General features: G+C 39.3%; 1 protein-coding gene across 3 annotated transcripts in view; it reads right to left on the bottom strand.

Moving 5' to 3' along the window:
- Positions 1-23,799, bottom strand: part of LOC124141859 — a 44,459-nt gene that overhangs the window by 17,838 nt on the left and 2,822 nt on the right. Inside the window, exons 1-6 of one of the 3 annotated variants that reach the window (XM_046510014.2) lie at positions 22,789-23,025; positions 8,920-9,210; positions 3,840-3,910; positions 3,038-3,224; positions 2,153-2,227; positions 1,058-1,149 (exon numbers count right to left, since the gene is read on the bottom strand). In XM_046510014.2, the coding sequence (XP_046365970.1) occupies positions 1,058-1,149; positions 2,153-2,227; positions 3,038-3,224; positions 3,840-3,910; positions 8,920-9,192 (698 nt within the window). In that variant the 5' untranslated portion in view covers positions 9,193-9,210; positions 22,789-23,025. Of the gene's footprint in view, positions 1-1,057; positions 1,150-2,152; positions 2,228-3,037; positions 3,225-3,839; positions 3,911-5,614; positions 6,447-8,919; positions 9,211-22,788; positions 23,026-23,799 lie in introns of those variants that run through there. The other 2 variants (XM_046510015.2, XM_046510016.2) reach the window with 2 other exon arrangements.

The raw sequence follows: 23,799 nt of genomic DNA, 5'->3' as shown, positions 1-23,799 counted from the left end.
CAGAGTATCTGTTGACTTGAACTTAAAAACTTTGGAAAGTTGACTTTGTCGACAAATTGGACACCTTATAATTTTCAACAGCAAAGCGTAAAGCGCTGCTTATTTCCCAAATGAGGATTTAATCTTTGTCCTCACTTAAGAGTCACTGGCTTCTTTTCCATATAAATCCCGACTGGAATTTGTAACAGTCGTGCCCTATGTGGAACGAGGCTCTCACTGTGATGTGTGTAGGTCACGTGTAACTTTATTTAACAACCTTAGGGTACAGGTTGATTGTTTCCTTTGAAAAGACCGAACTGTTGAACTGCTGCCTCATGAATTCAGAACAAACAAACCAATTGACAAATGGACGCTATATATTTCAGCCATGCGTCGCGGTAGGCACCAACAATGGACAGCCATGTGATGAGTGGGTTTAATAACTCCTGGACAAACACGGTGCTGATGTACAAGAAATGTGCATCACATATTGTACCAAAGTGGGAAGTCAATCGTGGGCTTTTCGCCACTCGTCCATTCAGTCTCGCACATTGAAAAAAATATGTATGAAATCTTATTCAAAATGACATTAATATTATCTGGATGTGATGTCATTAATGCATGATGCACAGTATTTCCTTTTACTTTTGTACTTTAGTCACTTATTCCTTGGGTACCGTTACTTTCATGAAAGTTGATTACCTTGTGATGTTGGACACAGTCACATATATTTGCGTCACACCATTTAAGATTGGAATAACCTTTACGAAGGACATGATTCCGTACATCTGAGTATGTTTTTCTATAGATCACAGAACGCCAGATGTTTGAAACAGAAAATGAAGTGGAAAACGTTAAATGTCAACACGACAATGAAAGTTCTGTGAAGACAACCTGATGTTCTGGCATGGTCCCCCATAGTGACAGGACACGATATGCCTTCAGTGTGTCGTACACAGCGATACAAACACTATAACCTGGACATGCCACTGTTACATCCACCATTGATGTATCATGACACAGATATGATAATTATACAATGGCTCAATGTAATTGTGCATATCAGTATCACACTTACTTGTCATAAAAGGCGACTTGAGCGAGTTGTTTCTGTACATACAGGGGGTAGTTGTCGAAGTCTCTCGATATCCCTTTCATTGCTCGTATAACCTGGCGGAATCAAAGAAGAGGTTAACCTGTTGGTGCGATGTACATTGTACCAGCCAGCTCAATGGTGGACACAGCGGGTTACGTGGGGCAACACGAAGGCTTGTCCGTTGATACTAGACATCGTATCTCCATCGATTAGTACTCTGTTGAAAGCACGCAATGGTTCAGGAATAAATGAGAACCTGATACTGGTCAATTGTCCCATAATTAAACACCTTTTTATGAGGTTAAAATGACCATTTTAGCTTTGAATCCACAATTTGCTTTAATCGCACTGAAGGGCCATCATTTGATGTGACGGGTGGTATGATGTGGGGTGTGGGAGGTTATAATTGCTTCAACACATATAATTCACAAGGACGTCCAGCATCTCCAGCGAAACTGCGGTAAAACTTCAAGTACAAATGTTCAGTATTTCCTGGACCATTTTACTCTAGAAGCCCAAGACACCATTCCCGATCATTCATTCAGTACCTCATGAGTGAGTGGCTCGGTGGAATTGAACTTTGCAAAGTAGTTCAGTTATATCTCAGCGTGTTCCCGTTTTGGTGAAACCCATGAAGAGTGGTGGCTCTGACAAACCTTAATGATTAATCTCGGATTCTAATATCAATTGTTAATGCAAGAACCAGTCTAGATTATCCTCCGAAACAGATTCCATTTGGCGTAAATAGCAAACTAGCTGTTACAATTATATGAATGGACCACTGAAAATCAATGATGACATCAGGTGGGTTAAAAAAAGGTTAGCATATTCTGCCCTACCGGTAACACCTGACATTCACACAATTTGCATAAAAAACATTCGAGCTCACGATCAGCACATTGTAGGTTGTTCCTTCATTCACAACGCGGCACATTAATTTGTTGCGCCATTGACGACTATGCAACCCGTGACCCGAGTATCATATATATGTAAACCAGATAAAACAACATATATGATAATCAATTTGTATTATTTGTAGGACAAATAAGCCCTGAAACTCCTGCTATATGTCCTCACCCCGGCGATCTGGTCTGGTGATCTTGTCCCAGGCGCCTGTTGAAGACTGAGCCGGACGCCGTCTGTCATGCAACTCTGAAATACAATCATTGTTCTATTACATATCCGTAGGAAATGTCCATATTGGATTTTATAAACCTACGAACTTCTCGATCGTGCAAGGACATCGTTGTTATGCTATAAATGATAAACATGACATATCTGTCACACACTAATTTTGCATTTTCACTTAGGAATATTACATAATGTTATTTAGGGGAAGGAAAAATAAATAATTTAGTATATAGCAGATACGTGTAACATTGACGGCCAATGAAACATTGAATAATTCTATCACTAATGCGCCTCGTTAACCAGTGTTATACCCCTGCATAAACTTACCTATTTGTTAAATCGGGTGTTTTTGCGGTTTGGAGTTGTCATAGAATATCGAGTTAACGTCTTAATTGGTTCTAGGACAGCATTTCTTCTGTAAGCGTGGCGGATAAACCATATAAATGTTTAATTGACAAACGTGTAACTAGCAACGAGAGAAAGCAGTCTTTATCTCGTAACACTAGCATCGATTGTGTTTGCACGCCAGGTGGAAACTGGCGATAGTTATTGGCACATGACCTATTTTGTATGAGAGCATTCTCTCTCTTTCTGTCTGTCTCTGTCTCTTCTTTATGTTTCAATTCCTCCCTTTTTCTCACCCTGCCTGTCTGTCCGTCTGTCTAAGAGAGAGAGAGAGAGAGAGAGAGAGAGGGTGGGAGGAATGGATACTATCTCCTTTCCCCCATTACTCGATGAGCGAAACTTATTTTACTCGACACATGAAATATCCTCGCTCCCTCCCCCTCTCTCTCTCTCACTTTCTTTCTCTCTCTCTGTGTTATATATTACCTCAGCCATTCGATCCCTCCTATACTCCCCAATGTCAAAGGTCAGTTGCTCTAGTTCTCTTTTTTCGTTTGGCACAAATGTGACGAATGGGCGTGGCCCCCTCTTTTTCTGCTGAATCTCTGTTGTGGCGACCAGGTTGTCTATCAGGGTGAACCAGGATTCTTTCTTGACTTTTTCGGCCAAAATGCTGAAACAGAATTGTGGCTTATACAGTTTATTACTTAAAGTACGTTTAATAATAGCAAATTTGTTCACACGACAAATGTAATTTAATGATTTGATTCGAAGGTTTACAGAAAATTATACTAGATGTAAATACTATATATTAATCACTGTTAGATTTTGTTGAGAATGTGTAATGTGAAAGCGAGAAATTCTATCTGTAATTTGCCTTTCAATGTAGGATTTATACATTAAATATATTTCATATCTTCATGACCTGTTCTCATCGCTACATCAGTCACACTATGCGACACAATGTGACGTTAATTTTAACTTTAGACTCATACATTAATTTCGTTAACGAAGAGTTAAGATTCTATGAGACTTTTAGTCAGGACTGCCAATGACCCAAACATTTCGCCTTTTAATGAAACCCATATTTCGGTGAGAGTTTTTTTTTCTTTTAGTTCTCCATATAGAGGCCGACATGTGGACACATCAACACACTCATGAACAAATCAGAGCCAATAGAGGTCATTGGTATGCATTGGAATTACGTCAGACACGCATATATGTTTGACACAAAATATAGATGTGCAGTGATTACATGTTACATTGTGGAAAGGACTATCTTACTTACTCTTTACAAGCTCTGCATACTTGGATGAGTCGCATCACAGCAATGGCACACCGACGGAAACGTTGAAACGGCTGACGATAAACACCAGATTACACGTTGTATTAAACTTATATGATATATTTTGACAATCCGTCATTGATATTGACATGGAACGGTAAATACTGTATATATACACTTATTAACTTAATAACTTAATAACAATCCTTCGCCCCAATCCGTCATTGATATTGACACGGTACGGTAAATACTCAGTCTGTATATATACACTTATGAACTTTTGATACGGAAGTTTCTATCATTATAACTCAAACCTCTTATCGTTATTCAAATGAGTTGTGATGCATATAGAGCATAACGTGTTGTTCTTGATGAAACATTAATAGTGACAATATGAAATTCTACATAAAAAGTGACGAAGTGAAAGTTTCTTCATCCATATAATGTTCACTGCTACTTTGCCTTTCACGCCCAATGGAAACTGTTTTGGTGGAGTTTCGAGTCTTGTTGTTCTCTGGAGCTTGACGAATTATATTCTCTGTACTAAACATTTTGATAAAATATTGTACTTATCGTGGCAACGCTTTATTAATTTGTCATTTTGAAAATCCTTATTGAGTGAAAAACATTTTTCCGGCATAGATTACATGCCTTGTCTGTTTTCTCTGATTGACGGGGTTCAGTAAATGATTGATTCTGAGCCAATCAAACCAGTGATTGGTGTCATGAACAACGTATCTTTGCATCTGGGTCAACTATTCACAATTAACCAACTCACTTAGCCTGACAAGACGATCTATGTATTCGCCATTTACGATAAGCCTAGATAAGCCGGCTGTGGACCTACTTTCAACCGGAATAATGATACAACACATTTCATGGTCTGCATAAGTATTATGACATGTGAAGAAGGGTCATCAGCAAGGGAATAATTTCACAACTAAATGATAATCAAATTATTATTTTCAATGCTCAAATGCTATCAGAATCAGAATCAGAATCAGTTTATTCTCAAAAACCACAGAAGGTGGTACAAGAGCATATTACAATAAATAATTATGTATATGTACAAAAAGCAGACAAGATGGTAGTTAATGACAACATGTGATTACCTAGCATTTTTAATACTAATGGACACTCTTACAATAAATTCGATAAATTCTTTAGATCCTGTGTTTTTGTTGTTGATAAGAGTTTTACAAATCATATAATATTTGGCCATTCAGTATAATATGATGAAAGAAATGTTTGCCTCTCTCTTTTAAAAAGAATACATCTGAATAAGTAGTGAAATTCATCAGCAATAGATGGAGAATTACATAATTTTCAGGTTCTATTTTCCTTTGGAATATTTTTCCATCGGCCAGTCAAAGGACATGAAAAATCTTCTTTCAGGACAAAAATATGTTTCAATGGTTCAAACATGCATTCATAATCATAAGGTCATGGTTTTCCTCAATACGTACCAAAAGATAATGAAATGAATGCAATCACCCTGTCGTGTTAGGTATTATCGCGAAGCGTACATCTGAGATCCACGTCAATATCTGAAGTAAAATCACCCACTGCGTAACGAACTAAACATGGCATCACATACTGCAGATAGTCATCACAGATGGTCAGGCAAGCTGATGTTTACTTTGTACAGCACAGGATGACCAGTGTGTCAGTGCCATTAAGTTCCCTTCATAATGTTTTGCAGACAATAGCACGACAGATATAATAACATACATGATATGACAAAACAAATATTTACTGATGAATATTTATGTGCTTACATCCTCACAATGGTCCGTCAAAAACGTATCACTTTCCTGTTCCTCTTGATCCTCATCGTCCATGTTTGTATAAATAAAATCCGTTTCCAATCACTGCTTCACAAGCCCGCCATGTTGTATTGAAACAATGCCCTGTCGTGATCTCCTAACCGTCGCATGATCACGCACAGTGTTATCAATAACGCAACTAAATGTGTCTGAAAATACTTCGATAATTGCAAACCCACAGCTCGGGTTACTGCGAGTGGGCATTGTACGAATGGCACAATTGTTCCCTCTATCGTTTTTTCATTCGTGTGTGCTGTACCATCGAGAACAGTAACGATTGCTCGCTTATTGGTTTCTATGGGGTGCTATTTTACAAGCTTGTTTGTTTAAAGTGATGGATGTTTATTGCAGCTATGGGCCCTAGTGGAGACTGCTAATTATACTGAGAACGAAAGGTAAAGGTTTATTATTGGTGTTTTATGTGATTTATGGCTTTCCTTATGACATATTTGCACGTGTGGTCACAGAGAAAAGTATGATTATCATACACTGCTGGCTACCATATTGTCCTCACGTCATAAAGTCTAAACATTCGCGTTAAACACTATTCACAAGGATCAATGGCAACATTAATTTTGATGACCTCAACTTTCCAACAGTAAACTTTTCCATTGTGTCGATAAATATCCCCGCATCTCCAAACTTTGGGTACAATCGAGCATGCTCTTTCTAAGAAGACTAACGTCATACGACTCTTTCTTAAAGATGGTTGGATCAGGGTTATATAAACTAAGTAAAGGTTTCGAAAGGATTTATGTCAGACACTCAGAGGACAATTCCAAATTTGACGAATGTCTGACTTGTGCTACATGTTCAGGTGCCCTTGATCAACTGGTGGTGCAGGATACGCTCAACCTTTTCAATGAAACCTGATACCATCACATTTTGATAGTTATTCATGAACACACACTTACATAGTAAGATATAGTCGGATTCGTACAACAGGCAGTTGCTAGAGCAGACATTTCTTATAAATGTGGACATTATTTGATCGCTTTTATTTACATTTAATGCATATCACTCAATGTCTGCATATACCACACGTTGTGACATGTATATGATTTATTATTTAACCAAAACTTTTTTTTACCTCGCTCATTTTGAAATAAGTATATGTAAGTATATTCTTTTAAGTACATTGCCATTTGGTATACACAGTGCTTTTTCTCAGCATTGAATTCTTGCCATACTGATGGCAACTTTATATCAGCAGCGCTATCGTAACTACAGATAATCAACTGTTCGCTTCTAACTTAAAACAAACAATGTTATATTTGTATAAGTGAACAAATGTATTATAGTATCGCCTCCTTGTGGCGACTCATGAACTCACGTACTCAAATACATTCATATGCCATGGATCCGATACCCGCCACGTGGGTATGCCAGTTGATTACACATATATTGTATGTAATCGATATTCGAGATTATTAGTGACTAGGCGTCTAGCACCTACAATAGATCAATTATGTTTAAAGGGCTGGTGTGAGATTAAACTACTTCACGCACTGTGCCAGCAGACCTCCTTTTGTACGGAGGAGCACGTCTCTACGCACTACGCATTGTCTTTTAGGCTTAAACCAATAGGTATTGTACACATGTGCCACTGGTCCGTAGATAGCATCAACATGTCATATTGAGGCGTCAGTGCATGGCTACAGCTGAATGAATGCCGAGTTGAATTATGTGCTTTAAAACCTAGATTCAATAAGTGTGTGATTATTTCGAACGTTTTGGTTTTCCCATCATGCTTCACCGCGTTCAATTAGTTTGTACTGGTATATAGATAAAAGCGACAAATCGCTTTGCATATTCATCGATTGTCCAATTCCGATCATGCGTTTATGAATCAATATCAAATAGTGATCATGCCAGATATTCCCGAAAAGGTGAGCGTATGTGGGTCTAAGTTTGTTTGCTGTTTTATCAGACAGTCATAATTGTTCTAGCTATATGACGACGGCCTGCGTGTTATCACGACCAGTCAAACCAGGCATTGATAAAATAAGTAAGTCCCAGCCCTTGTCCGACGTCATGCAATCAGCCATGTCAGCAAATCGGAAAACCCTGTCTCGTACAGCAAGCATAGTCTAGGTGTCAATTCTGACCCGGAATCCCTGCTGGGAATATTGATAAGAAAAATACACAGTCAGTTGTCACCTAGTGAGGGCAAAGGTTACACATATAGGTGAGTATATGATATGTATGGGTAAGTCTGTGAGTGAGTCAGCTATATGTTTAACGCTGCTGTGAACATTATTTCAATTATAGGAATGCGAGAAAAAACAAAAGTGATGTTTGGTCGTCAGAAATGGTGTAGACAAACCAATAATAATCATGAGCGCGAATAAGTTTGGGAACCCATGTCATTGATCTGTAGTATTGTAGTGATCTTCGGACTATCACCACCACACGTATACCCGAAAATGTCTGTACACTGCTGAAGTTAAGGCTTATTAACCCGACTTGACAGAACCACATGCAGTGTTAACAAGATGCGTTCAACCGCACTTGCACAAATTTATATTGTAGGTTTACCTACACGAAATGTCAGAGGCAAAGATCCAACTGGTATACGTTTAAATGAAAGCAATCAAACGAACCGACGGTCAGCAATACTGGATAAAGCAGGTACAATGAACGGACCAGGAACTGTTTGAGACATGTCAGCCAATATGTAGCATACGTTTGAGGTCGGGGGCGGTCGGGTGGCCTAGTGGTTAAAGCGTTCGACGCCGGAGACCCAGGTTCGATTCCCGACATGGGTACAATGTGTAAAGCCCATTTCTGGCGTCCCCCGCCTTGATATAATTGCTGGAATATTGCTAAAAGCGCCGTAAAACCATACTCACTCGCTCACTTTTGAGTTCGTTCCGTTAATTTTCATCATGGTGTTTAGTCAGTGTCAGCTACAGTCTAGCAGCACCACGCTACCGGATACAAAGGACTAGCTTCTAATAATGTACCCATGAGGGAAATGGACACGCTTTGAGGACTGAGCTAACGGGTGATCATGACGTCGGTCCATGTGTCTAGTCCAGCTATGTACTTTCATGTGGCTTTGTCTTACAGTAACGATACAGTGGAACACGTTTCACATAAACGATGAGATACATGCCTTGAGGTACATGTTCTCCTTATCTTTCAAGCCATTTTAAAATGAGTTATTTGAATTCGACGTGGTAATCATACTAACTACGTATGGTCACTAAACAGTACAATACAATATCACAACACGGCTGATGACTGAGAATTACCGTTGTAACTTCATCCATCAGTGAACAGAGTCTCGGCATCTTCCGGAAGGCGAGTCTAAACCGGGCCTTCCGCTTCCGTCTTTTGTCCTCGTCCTGGCGCTGCATGTCGATGGCGGCTGACTTGTTTTGTCTGGTCAAGGTAAGGGCGTCTGTGACCAAGGACTTCAACCTGAAGCGTGTGGTCATCTGATTGAAACGGTCGATGTATTCATCAGCATTGGACACCATAGACATACTGGAGTCCTTCCGGAACAACACTTTCTTCTTGTCCATAATGGCCGCTCGGAAAATCTGAAAAAAAAAGGAATAGATTCTAAGAAATCTGATCGTATTAATTCCTGATTGCTCATAGTTTTGAAGAGGCAGTGAATCCTTGCAAACTTGAACTCTGTAAACTCGATGTTTCGTTTAATGCGATGGAACTTTCTATTATCATTTCTATCCGTGTGATAACTCATCGACACATCGTGTGTCTCGAATTACTGATAACCTGACATATTTCTCAATGGTCTCCGGCACTTCGAGTTGCCGGTGCTCTGTACGGTGCTTTGGAATAGTTCTGACTAAACACATATCACAGGCATGTACACGATGCACAAATACCCTAAAGTTAATTCCTCTGCAGATTGTCAACCAGAACCGACACACCTGCACTTAATTGAAATAACGGTACTCAGTCATGCCTATGACGATTCCTGAAAAAATAGATTTCCTGTTAAATTCATTCGTTGCCTTATATGGGGGCCATTACCTCGATGGGTTGGTTCTGGTAACCATATCATCGATACCCACGTTTACCGGGGATGCAAGGCATCACTTGTCCCTTCAAGTCGGTAGAGCACTACTGAGGTAGCATATAAACAAACAAATAGAAAATCGACTGGCGGAAAAACGCAATCTTCTTAAAGCTATTGATTATTCATTTAGCTCATAGTTTCATTTATATTTTCATTTCATTTAATGAACTTAGCAAAATCAATACATTCAATATTCAATATCCGTGGTGCAGATGACAAATATTGCGTATTTAAGTGGCTGTAGTATCCCACCGAGAATACTGAATTAGTATTTACAGATTGAAATAAAAAAATTGCAGCAAAGAGGGTTTGGGTGATCCTGGCACAGTCAGGCTGGTTAGGTTCATCATCAGCTCAGGGCCCTTGTCCCCTCTACACGCTGCCCAGACAGCGAATGGGACTTCTCCCAGGAAGCGCTGCCTTGTCAAACCCACCCTCAACCTTTCGGAGAATGTGAAGACTCCCCAACACTGCAGCCTTCTGCATTACCCAGATTGCCAGAAGGGCTGTATACCTGGTAGCAAACCCGGGTTCTCTCCCAATGTCAGCCAAACCTAAGGCACCGAGAACAATGGGGAGTCGGACAACTTTGTACTTGGGATGCAAGCGTGACATTTCGAAAGCGAGGTCTGCAAATTTGCCATGTTTTTGCTGAATCTTGTCAATCACAATATAGTCAACGGGGAAAGAAAGTTCAATGATATAAATTATTTTATTGGATTTATCAAAAAGGACAAGATCAGGTTTGTTGGCCTGGATACGCCTGAGGCTGTAAATGGGCCTATTCCAAAGAATTTTGTATTTATCGTTTTGCATGACGCCCTTTACATATTCCGGGTCGAACCATGGGTGGACCTTTGTGTCAAAACCACAAGCATGGCGAAGACTGTAATAAAATGATCGAGCTACACCATCATGTCGTTTAAGATACTGTGTTTGTGCCAAAACTGGGCATCCACCGACAATGTGTTGGACAGTCTAATTAAATTCATTACCTAATCTACAGTTCATATTTACATTTTTGTGCACATTGACGGCTTCGGGTGGGAAGTGACTGGTCCTGAGCAGCAAACAGAGAGCCTTCTGTTTCACTTTTCAGGCCAGACGACTTCATCCAAGCGAAGGACTCTGCACACTTGCTGTTGATCTCAACACACTGCACATAAACTCGATGCAGTGGTCGTTCAGAAAGCCTCTCCTTGAAGAACTGAGTCTGGGCCGACTTGATATGGCACTTCGCTTGGTTGACACTTATTTCGTACCGTCATGCAGTACAGAATCATCAACAATATCAACACCGACATTGAGATTATGTCCCACATCCTTGGGTCGTTTACGAAAACTGTGGAATGCCTTGTTTTCATCATTGTTTCAGTCTTGACATGCTTCACAAGAGGATCATCAGACAAATAAATGTGTGCAACAGTGCACAAAACAGTTCTATCATGACGAGCCCCAACGTTAATCAAACCACGTACTCCCATAAGGATTGGTAAATATAAACGATTGAGGGAAGAGCGAGGGTGGTAGGATCTATTGTTTGACATGATTCTTCGTGTGAGGGTGTCAATACCCTGAATTTCTTGTTTCATCCAATCAACAACACCAAAAGAATATGAAAGGACGGGTACAGCATAAATATTTGTGGCTTTTACTTTATTGCGAGCGTTCATCTCGGATCAGCAGATTTTCTTAAGTCTACATTTGTACTCTGCCCCTAAGTTTTTCCTCGATATGGGCATTCTTCAGTTTGTCCCTAATCTGCATCCCTAAGTACGTATAGACCTGTCCTTCCACGAGATGGTCAATAACTCCTCCTCCAAGTAAACTGACTGATCCTCCCTCTTCTTCCTTGCGACGTTTCAGATGAAGAATGTTGCATCTGTCGAGTCCAAAGGACATGCCGATATCATTAGAAAAGGACTCGATAAGGAGAATCTGTTTTTGAGTGTGGATCCTCCATTGGCAATAAGTTCAAGGTTATCCGTGTAAAGGAGGTGAGTAAGGGGTGTTGGGCATCTGTGCCGAGGAGGTCCTGGATGATAACCTTCCTCTTTGCTAAGCAAACAGCTTAAAGGATTTAATGCCAAACAGAAAAGCAAAGGACTGAAATAATCGCCCAGAAATATTCCTCTTCTAATAGAAATGGGTTCCGAAGCCACCACCTGGCCCTGCGAATACATCTCAAGTTGAGTTGACCAGCAATTCACTAAAGACCTGAGTAAAACAAGTAGTCGCTCGGGGAGGTCAATACATTCCAGTGACTTCAAAATCCATTCGTGAGGTACAGAATAATAAGCTTTTCTGTAGTCTATCCAACACATTGAGAGGTTACGGTGGTAAGTTTCAGCCTCTTCAAGGATCATTTTCTGAACCAGCAATTGATCCTTACAACCCCAACATCCCTTTCTGGCTCCTTTCTAGATCTGCTCCATGCAGATAATGTCATTCGAAGCGCAGTACGATGACACGAGATCTGTAAGACACCCTGTAAATAGTTTGTACTGTGTGTTCAAACAAGTAATTGGGCGTTTTTTTAGGGTCAGTCAGATCACCTTTCTTTGGGAGAAGTATTGTTCGCCCTTTGCAAAACCAATGCGGAACATTCCCTGCATCCACAAGAGAATTAAAACAGTGAATTAATGACGTTTGGACTCATAATGACATTTTTTAAGCAATCAGGTGTAATGAAACACGCCAATAGTGACCTTATTTTTTTCATGTACACTATTCTGGTAATCTTCTACCCATTGATACTCTATTGTTATCCTCTAAACATACTATTATTATTATTATTATTATTATACATTTGTTAACCGCACTTATCCAGGTACTAGTATCTGCTCAAGTGCAGTTTATTGGTTCCCCGACATAAACTGCCTACGGGCAATAGAGGGTTTTTACATCCACCTCATATATCGGGTAGCTATTCCCTGCTGGGTGAACAGAGGCACATTTGAACTAAGTTACTTGGCCCACCACACGTCTTGACACTTGTTTCGGGTGTGTGTGCGTATTGGTGTTTCCACCATCTGGTCATCTACCATCGGATGAGTGCCCAAGGCGAATGTACTGTTGTGAGCATTATCTGAATTAATCATGATTTAGCATTTCAAATATTCTGGAAATGTTTACAATTTGGATTAAAACGACATAATCTACAGCAAAGTTATCAGAAATGAGTACCCATTCGGTGATTTAAACCCAGGGATCAGTCAATATTACAGCCGCCGCACCCTCTTTATTTGAAGTTGTCTTACGTCTAAAACAGTTAAGTTAGTTCGTTTATATCTAGTTATCAGTCTGTGTCTGTGAAAACACTCTTAATTGATCATATAATAAACATCTCTGAGGAGTAAAAACGTGTTGCCTTGGTAAGTTAACGCAGAGGCATCCCTGACCTTCCCAACGAATCACAATTCATAAATGTTTACCTATACAAGTACAAAACGCCGAGTGACTATTAGTGCACGTCGACGTAATATAACAGGATATGATGTGGAGGGCATACACCACGTGTCGACGTACGTTCTGGTCACAATTGAGCCAAATATTCATTTGTTTTACATATTTTATACAAATGATATAACGACTCATTCAATGTCTAAATGTTAATGGAACATGAACATTAATACTCACAACACTGTACCCCTGGTGACTAAATGTTCACATGTACCTTCCCCACTCGGACACAAACCACTGACACGTGACGTATCGCCCAGTGTAATCTATAGCAAATCTCCCATGTACCCGTGGCCAACAATCACTGACTTAGCGTACACGCATGTGGGATCTAGTGATATTGTTTCTTCATAAAGGATATTGTCAACCGGGACTGGCTCATAACTACATGGTCATTGGTTACATATGGTAACAGTTTCAACATAGGTAATCTCGGCAACAGTTATGGTGTGAACATGTCACCTGGCGATTGGCTGACTAAATAAACACAAGAAGATTTGATTGTATGATGCCCATGTTTGACTTCAAAACACAAACATATATGTTAGTACAATTTCCAAACATGTTTAAAGACTTTCTGATCAAAATTCATTTGTCGTGTGAATGAATATTAAGTTATTGTTGATATTATTTTCTTGCTCTCAGTGAATGTTTAAAGTCCACAGATTGTGAACGTAAATTGTTTTACTGACATTCAAGCATATTCTTTTCTTTAACATGGGAATGCTGGCACTCTTTAACAGGGGAATGCTGACACTCTCTACCATGGGAATGCTGTCACTGTTTAATAGAGGTTATTCATGTAGTTGACAAGAAAGCACTGTTTCAGTGACATGATCGATACAATATTGATCTTCAATAATCCCCTTTAACCAATGGGGTTTAAAATCTAATGACATATTTGGGGAGTGATCTACGTATAGTGACTTGTACTGCGGTATGTAAAATAGTTTGCTACGGTTTCAAAGTGTCAGCATTAACACAATAATTATGTAACTGAACAACAAACAACCCTCTTTACTTTTTCATTATTTTCACGGAGGTTTGTTAATTGTGTTGACTTTGCAAATGTGATAAAGTGTATTTGACAAATGCTGATACTAATACTTACGTAAACATATGTGACTTGAGATGCTTTTTTAAAGATTGAACCGGGTTAACGTTATAATAGCCAAAATGCATTTATAGATGACATAGAAAATACAAATATGTTTTTGGATGTCTCTAACATGTATCCATATATATATGGAGAAGGATATCGGATGTCGCATTGCACAAAATAACCATGAGCATGAATGACTTCATCCCATCAATGGTGCGTCGTTAAGTACTAGGTCAGTATGGTAAGTTGGCTGCCCAATTTCCCATACTATAACTAATACAGTCTTTATAATGATTATTATCCTATAAGTAGAATTTACACTCGTAAATGCAAACACATAACTGGTTATGCCACATAAAAGAGAAAGATTTGGCTATCGACATTGTCTTGAAACGGATGTATTCCAAGGGATTATTCGAGATATGACTAATGAATATGGTAATGTTCTTTAATCCTTAATCATAGGCAGGAAGGCGGGGATGGGGTGTGCGTTTGGAGTGTTTGTGCATGTGTGTGTGCGTGCGTGCGTGCGTGCGTGCGTGCGTACGTGCGTGCGTGTTCCGATTAGCACTATCTGGAACAATTCAAGTGGTTCATTTGTCTATTCAATATCATTACTGAAAGGCAACGCAGATAACAAGAGATAGAACGTCACATTTTCAACTTTCAAGAGTGCAGTTAAAAATACATCTGGAACGAATCATTAATACCCAAACTGACTTTTACTTGTCATATATTGCACGTGCATTGGCCAAACCAATGGTTATGTTCAGGTGTGTGTTTTGGGTAGCTTTTTACAATCTTTTACTGTATTTAATAGTCGTTATCAAGTTTTCCAATTCCATAAAAAAATATCTATCAGTGGGATATAGGCATACACAACATGTTCTTCAACTGTCAATCACACTGTCACCATATCAGACCTATTGACGCTTATTGGTATATTTTCATGTTTGACACTCTACATACGTAGGTGACTCTTCATAATGACGCTTTGTATAGATGATATTAAATGTCATATTTTTTGAAAATATTGTCGATACTAAAACATATCCATGCGTGCTTTTTCAAAAGCACAGTTATACACGATCTTGTATAATTGTCGATATGTAGAATGTTTACATGCAATAAAATGTGTATGTATAATTATAATACCTTTCAACATCACATGAATAAAGAGAAGAAAATGATAAAAAAATGTTTACTTACACTTCTATTCCATCTATCCTTAAGGGGGAATTGGTTGAAATGAGCTAGGGGTGGCATATTGAAGAGGTGATTAATTACAATTCCAATGATGTTTGCTGTCACTAGAAATCGATCGCAATCAAGCAGGCAGTAATGTCAACACAAGATATGGTCTTGACACGTTGTAATCCGCCACCCTGTCAGTTTCATGTTTGAAACAACATGTGATTTAATCCTACAAGTCCAGGTGAACATCTTCGTCAATGATTCAGTATTGTGATGAGAACTTGTAGCTTAGGATCCGTATCTGGGACATTGATTAATATGGGAGACGTCTACAGACGCCGTAGTGCGGCCGAGAGGTGACTTCTTAACCCGTGTTGGTGGATTGGATGTGAATAATTTACACTGTATCTTTGGATGTGCGTACAACAGTCTAGGAGTTTGTTATGAGGCAATTTTCGTAGCCAAGGTGTTACTGCCCGATGAGGAGGTGACAGCGCTAGCGATGTTGTGGGTTGTTAACACTTTAGAAATGCATGACCAATATGGCCACGTTGGCAAATACGTTGCAGATATATATGAAACTTCCGTGATGAGATTTATTTATTTATTCTGTCAGATGGTTGCATTTGTTTCATGTTATTAAAACACAGTTCATAACGTCAGCAAGCTTATGTCATAACCTGAATACATTTGTTCCTTCAATAAATTTTAAAATAAATTATAAAACACAATAATTCAAAATACATTTATACCTAATTTTCTGTGCGTCAGAGTATTTTTTCAGTAATACAAACCAGAGTGTTCTATATCAACACACTTATTGATTAAAGTAGTAGCAAATATATTATTTGGGTTATACTTTCTCAATTAAAGTACAAATTCTAGTACTTTTTTAGGATAAGTCAAATCCTGGATTTGAACCCACGGTCTCTGAGTGAGGCACCTAATCGCCAGCATACACAGCTAATAACACGTGTAAATTTGCACGGCTCCCATGGCCGAAAGTTATGACTACACAATGCTCTTATGAAAGTGGTCAAATTTTACAAATGTTATCTTTGGTATTACACTTTCTTTGTGAAATACAACTTCTAGTACTGTTTTGGGTTGACTCCAATCCGGGATTCGAACCCCCATTCTTAGTGTGACTAAAATCAATAATAATGTATTGAATGTACAAAGGTAAACCTTACATCAATATATCGTTTCTGAATAATGATGAAGAAGTATAGTTTATCATAGTGTCACGTCTATGTATATGTAAAAAAATACATTTTGTACAGATTTCAATATAAAAACTAGGCCAGAGTCAACACACCTGCCAATGACATGTTCATTCCAGTCCCGTGTTTCAGCTAACAAGAACAAGGCTGCACGAGATATTACACACTTTGCTAAGGACAGCTTCAGGTTCAAATGGGACAACGATTGTGCGAGCCATTTTCTCTGGTGAAATAACTGATATTTTAGATGAGTGTGTTAGTGTAGTGTTGTCAGATGTACATAAAGCAAAAGAAATGCTTTCAGATTATTTCGTCAAGCTTCTGATTTTACAAAGAGAAAGGTAAAGACCATGGGTGTAAAACATGATCAGCCTTAGTTTAATAAAGAATGTCGATATTTAAAACAAAAAACCCAGCGATTGTTACAAATATTCAGAAGAAGAAAAGATTTTCATAACAGTCTTATATTGGGAGAAGGAATATATATAACAATCTGCTATAGGATAAAAAGGGGCAATACTACAAAGTAATACAGGTTAAATTGCTTAAGAATATCAATAATGCCAACTAATTCTGGGGTACTTTTAAAGGGTTCCATCTTGAAATGTACGCATAGCATCGGTATCCATGGATGAATGCTTTTCTAATTTTACCGATTATTTCAAGGCGAGCGTAATGATGATGAATCATGTGGGCAGTTAGATTATGACTGTGACTTTGCCTTAGATGAAATGTTCCCATGAGTACTTGTATTCTGGACTCACCAATTACGAAGGCGGAAATTAGCATAGCTATCAATAATTTAAAAACTTCCTGGCGAAGATAATTTACTACCTGAATTCTTCAAGCACTCAATTGATGTATTATTACCTTATATTGAACTGTTGTTTAACAGATTGTTTGACACCTCTGTTTTTCGAGATGGAATATGGCAGTTATTGTACCATTGTAAAGAAAGGTGATTCTAAATACCCTAACAACTATAGAGGAATTTCTCTTCTCAGCACATTTAGCAAACTGTATACATCTAAACTCAATAACAGGTTGACTTTCTAGACTGATTCTTATGAAACAATTATTGTTCTAGGCAAGGGTATAGCACGTTTGACAACATGGCATTCCTCCAAGCCATTATTCAGCTTTATTTATTAAGAATTAACGGAAGCTTCATGCAATATTCGTTTATTTCAGAAAGACTTTTGATCTTGTTGATATGTCCAAGCTATGGTTTGTACAGACACAAAGAGGCGTTTCGCCGAAAATGCTTAATGCTCTCATATCCATCTATGAGTGTGTAAAGGGCCGAGTACGTGAATACAATAATCTGTCACAAGATTTTGATTGTCCATTGGTTGTCAAGTCCACTATTATTTTCCATGTTTATTTATGAGTAAGCTTTAGAGATCGAATTAAACTGTGAACATGGGATACAAAAGCATCCTGATATTCTACAGCTATTTTTATTGTTATTTGCAGATAACGTAGCGCTTCTCGCAGATTCTGTATGTGGTTTACAAAAACGTATTAACGTTTTGAAATGGTTCTGTGAACGTCACCAGTTATCTTTGAACTTAGGAAAAAAACGAAGATTGCTGTTTCTATAAATGGTGGTATACTATCCAAACATGATCCAATGGTGTTTGTATGGCTTGAAACTGTTTCATTCTATTTGGGTTTTTGTGTGTGCAAGATCCTTATCATGGCCTCACCGTGTTGGTAATGCTGCTGTACAAGCGAAGAAGATACTTCGTGGGGTATTCAAATCCTCGTATATGATCAAGCCACTCCCACATCTATGTTATAAATTTTTCATCCCGAAATAAGTCCAATTTTACTTTAAGGTTAAGAATTATAGGACTGGATATTCAGAAAGAAATCGAAACAATACCAGTGTTTGCTTGTAAACGTTTCTTATGTTAAAACATCGTCCTCAAACCATGTTGTTAGAAGTGAATGTGGACGATATCCTATGTATATATTCACTTAATAAGGGCTGTTAAATACTGGTGTAAAAACATTAATACGTCTATAACCAGATAACTTATTAGTATTAGATTGTGTGAATATAAAGACTAACTGGGCTAAAAAATTAAAGATATTTTATTCAGGTTTGGTTTCCGATATGTCTTAGTGTATTTTGCAAACAAGTAAAGTTTGGTTTTCAACACATGTATGGAATCAAGTCCTTAAAACGCAACTGCTACAGAAAAACATGCATTCCATGCAAAAGTTGACTTTTATCCAAGCCCCATGCATTTCACTACCCAAGAACATGTGCGTTAACGGGATTAGTTTAGCATCGTGCTGACAACAATCACTCAGAAAAACAACAAAATTACGCAATTATTCAACATTACTGTCTGAAAATGAACGTCAGCGAGCCATTGGTATGCTTGAAGCAGGATCGAGTCAACGTGATGTTGCAAGACAATTTAACGTCAACAGAAACACCATTTGGTGTTTATGGCAACGTTGGCAATAGACGAATGTAGTCAGAGACCATCCTTGGAGTGGCAGGCCACGCGTACCCAATAATCGACAAGACAACTGGATTCGAACAACACACCTACCAAATCGATTCCAGCCAGCAACAGCGGCTGCAAGAAGCATCCCTGGCCTTCGACGAATATCTTCACAAACCGTACGTCGTCGCCTCAGATGTGCATGGATTGTCGCCAGAAGACCCGCCAGACGTCCCATTTTGATAGGAAACTACCGTCAAGCACGTCTACAGTGGTGCAGACAGCGTCTACGCTGGACAGCCATGCAGTGGGGACAGGTTCTATTCACTGACGAGTCTCGTTTTCACCTCAGGCACAGCGATGGACGGATTCGAGTGTACCGACATCGAGGTGAACGTTACGTCAATCATTGTGTCATTGAAGAAGATCGGCTCGGGGGCGGCAGCGTTATAGTATGGGGTGGGATTACAGCAAGACAGGGGACCCGTTTGATAGTGGTAGAGATCTCAATGGACAGCGCTACCGCGACGAGATCATCGGCCCTGTTGTTCTACCGTTTTTGCGTCGTCATGGCCCAGGCATTACCTTTCAACATGACAACGCCCGGCTTAATATTGCTCGACTTGTTCAGGATTCTCCTCAACAAAACAACGTGAATGTCATCCCCCGGCCGGCTCGCTCCCCTGATCTCTCACCAATCGAGCGCATGTGGGATGAGATCTAGATGGCTCGCCGCCTTCGACGTCAACCACGTGTTCCACAGACACTCCAGGAACTTCGCAACATGCTCCAGCAGATATGGACACATATCCCACAGGACTTTGTGCGACGCCTGGTCCATTCCATTCCAAGCACGCTATTGACAGGTGGACACACACGCTATTGATTTGTAAATTGACATTTTGCATGTTCATGTTATTTATGAAATCACGCATTTTCTGAAGTCAGTATGGCAAATTAAACCATTTGAACACTTACAGGAGTCTTTTATCTGTTGCAAACCGAAGTTGTTTTAGATTTGGTAAGAAACATAACTTCGCATTAAATCTTATTCAATGTCACAGGAACTTTTGTTGTTCAGTATATATTCAATATGATAATTAAAATAAACATAATGTGCCGGATTGCCTACATGTATCAAACACAAATATATACACATGCTAAAATCAATCGGAAGAAGGCTACCCGAAGCCCTGATTGAAAGTACAATGCATCGACAGTGTGGTTTGCTCAAGAATATCGATTCACGAGTAACGATTGACTTTCTGAGTATAACATACAGGAATATCCTCGTTAAATTAAGTACTTCACATTGGATACTGCAGGTATCCACCTTTTACGACATCGTCTACAGCCGAGCTTGCGTGGCCATACAGAATGTAGCAGCTTGGCATCGGACGTGAGAGAACCATTGTTTAGTTGTATGCATGGATCAGACACGCATTCTTGATTAACTAGGCATTATGTTCGGGACATAAAGCAGACTCAGCAAGTTTTAATAAGACCATTCATAAAACACTCCGAAATGTCAAGTCAGTTGTAATTGTGTTGATCTAGTTGTTAATAATGAATCTAATTACACGGAGGCAGTATGTCAGGTACACATGGCACAGATCAGGGTCTCACCATATAATACTTTTAGGAGGGAGAGGTGGGGTGGTTCTGGGAAACAATATATTTTCTTACCACTGCTACATAAATACGTCACCCAATATCTTTTTGCAGAGAAGCAGAACAATTTAAAACAAATCGCTTTTTAAGGCATGATCAGCGAAAATAGATTTTGGTTGATAAAACCTTTTAACATTTTTATTTTTCTATTTTTTACTGGAATAAATCATTATTACACATGACTGTCTTTTCTGTGACGATTTAGCTTGTCCATTTTCACTACAGTCAGCAATTGTCCAGCTATATCACGGCAACTTTATCGAGATGGACCAGGGGAAACTAGGGGTTGATAGCATGATCAACGTTTTGTCCCTGGGATACGCTCACCACAATCCGCCAAGTCGCCTGACCACCGCTTCATGATCATTCGATTCTTAAATTATATTTTCAGACAAGTGCATGGACTTTGCTCCTGTCCTAACACGCCCATAATGCATGTCAACATTAAACAAAAAAACCCTTTTAATCTTAACCGAAACGTAAACTAACTTGGCGTCCCTTCTTTCGAGAAAGATAAGAAGGATTTAACATCAACTCGAAAATGGAAACGACCCTCACTTTTTAAGTTTTTTCAACACCGCACACCTGCATCATAAATAACTAACTATGATACAGAACAACGGACGGTGGGTTAACGTAATCCCCTCCTCACACCTCTCAGTCGCGCCAAGATCGGCGTACACGGCACATCAGGTGCTTTCATCCACTTGTACGCACGCCAGGCGCGTCAAGCTTCGCGGGATGGCTATGAATAATTTGGTACACAAGCCTATTTCAGATCGGCTGATAATCTACCCTATACCAAGACTGTCACTTTTATGGCCGAGCGATGGTATGGTTGATATGCAGTCAGTGTGACATATCTCTCTCCGACATGCCAGGCTGTCCCTCTGGGCCTCCACTCTCTGTAGAATGTTGTGTAACTATTCAAAAGTTCTCATGCGTATAGTTGGAGAGACGTTAGTCCTCATATTACGAGTATCGCCCATGCCGTTTGTTAAAATTTTTTTGAAAGATAACAGATCGCAACTTGAGATATTATCGTGACGATATTATTTGTGGTCTATTTTGTTATGTAGTAACATTCTAATATTTAGACTTTAAGACTAGCCTAAAGAGATCACACACTTGTCCACGGACTAGCATTGAACCAGTCCACTGAAACTTTAAAATTGTTAACAAATGAGGTAAATGTTCACTCGGTGTACATGTAATATTATATATAATAAAATAAAAGTCCACGTTAGTCCAACATCTTCTTTATATCTGTTTCAGACATTTGAACAATATCTTCTAGTCTCCCTTTAATGTCGTCTATCTCAACGGGATTCATGGACCGTTTTGCACCAAGTCCAATTTCCAAGTGTATACTTTCTTTGGCCCGGCAGTTTATCTCGTACAAAACCAATACTTCATTTACAACGAATTCCCGTTAAAGCGAACAGTACCTCTCCTGTTAATCGTCCGAAATAGCAAATGACTATTAATCATGAGTACATAGCAATGTCCCTTTGTAAACACGTTCCTCTCAAGATCGTCGGAGAGAAGACGTTTCCAGATTCAGGGTCCGGTAAGGTGAGAAGACACGGAGCTTAATGTTGCATTCAAGATTATTGCACTTATAAAACGACCCGCATGCGTGTGTGTGGCTGCTAATCCGGACTTAAGCCAGTTTAATGGCTACCATACCCCACTCAGACACAGTACAATGACTCCGAGCCAACCAGTCCTTGTTTCATCTCCTGAATGCCGAGCGCCAGGCAGGGTTATAAGAGCTAGTGCCTTCTTACAACCCCTTCTGGTATGACGCGGCCGGGCATCGAACAACAGACCTTCCTCTCTCCGGGCAGGCGCACTACCACTAGACCAAGGTTTAGATGTTTGGGCTGACAAGGTTAAATTGTGTATAATAACAAATGAATTTAGATTCATTCAGTGAAGCTACTCAGTGTACTCACTTGATTTCGTATAAAACTCCATGTTGAATGTCCACTGCATGCAACGCATGGTATAAGTACAACCAAGGTGTCGCCAAAACCAGACACTGAAGTAGGGTTGTAATGTGCGAGCGTCTGTACACGGCGTTACGGCGACACTGACAAGGCTATGGAGTGTCAGTCTGCTTACACAACTACACCCGACAAACCATGTCCTTTTATCACTCTGATAACAAAAGGGAGATAAGAGGATTTCGGGTAAGCTACCCTTTTATACCCGAGTAATGGTGAAAATCAATACCTCTCTCGGGTAGGTTGTCTCTTCTTGTACATATAGGACAACCCATTGTACTAAATAGGGTACGTCGGGTAACGATATTAACATTTTAGTTGCACGAATCTTTAATTAAGTCAATATCAAAGTAGGCTTATGTTTTTAGTTTACTGTGTCTTCATATACGGCAATTGTACTTTGTATTAATAAGAACGAAACAACGTGACTTTATACATATATAAACGTTTCTACGATCTATCCCCTACGCTGTAAAGGACTCTTCCAAGAATGATTTTGAAACAGCTTAAACCGGTCGATAAAGGACGGGATCAAATTTAACAAAGAAACCACCGTGTCACCGTATCCTTAAACTTATATCGTAAATCTTACAAGATTGGCAATTGCAACTGTCACAGTTAATTTGTTCTGTATCCAACTTCGTGTTCGTCTTCTCATCAATCAACATGACTAAAACTGCCGTTAAAGATAATAAAAACAGTTCCTGGTTTGAAATTATGTCCAAAGCAATGCTTTTTTAATAAAGCCTTAGAGTAGTATATGCATTATTACTTTATTACAATAAACACATCCTCACGTATATTGGGGCGGTCGGGTAGCCTAGTGGTTAAAGCGTTCGCTCGTCACGCCGAAGACCCGGGTTCGATTCCCTACATGGGTACAATGTGTGAAGCCCATTTCTGGTGTCCCCCGCCGTGATATTGCTGGAATATTGCTAAAAGCGGCGTAAAACCATACTC

The sequence above is a fragment of the Haliotis rufescens genome, unplaced genomic scaffold (assembly GCF_023055435.1).
Source record: "Haliotis rufescens isolate VD_foot unplaced genomic scaffold, xgHalRufe1.0.p SCAF_7, whole genome shotgun sequence".
Taxonomy (NCBI): Eukaryota; Metazoa; Mollusca; class Gastropoda; order Lepetellida; family Haliotidae; genus Haliotis; species Haliotis rufescens.
The sequence above is the reverse complement of the archived record's forward strand: the minus strand, read 5'-3'. Positions and strand labels throughout refer to the sequence as shown.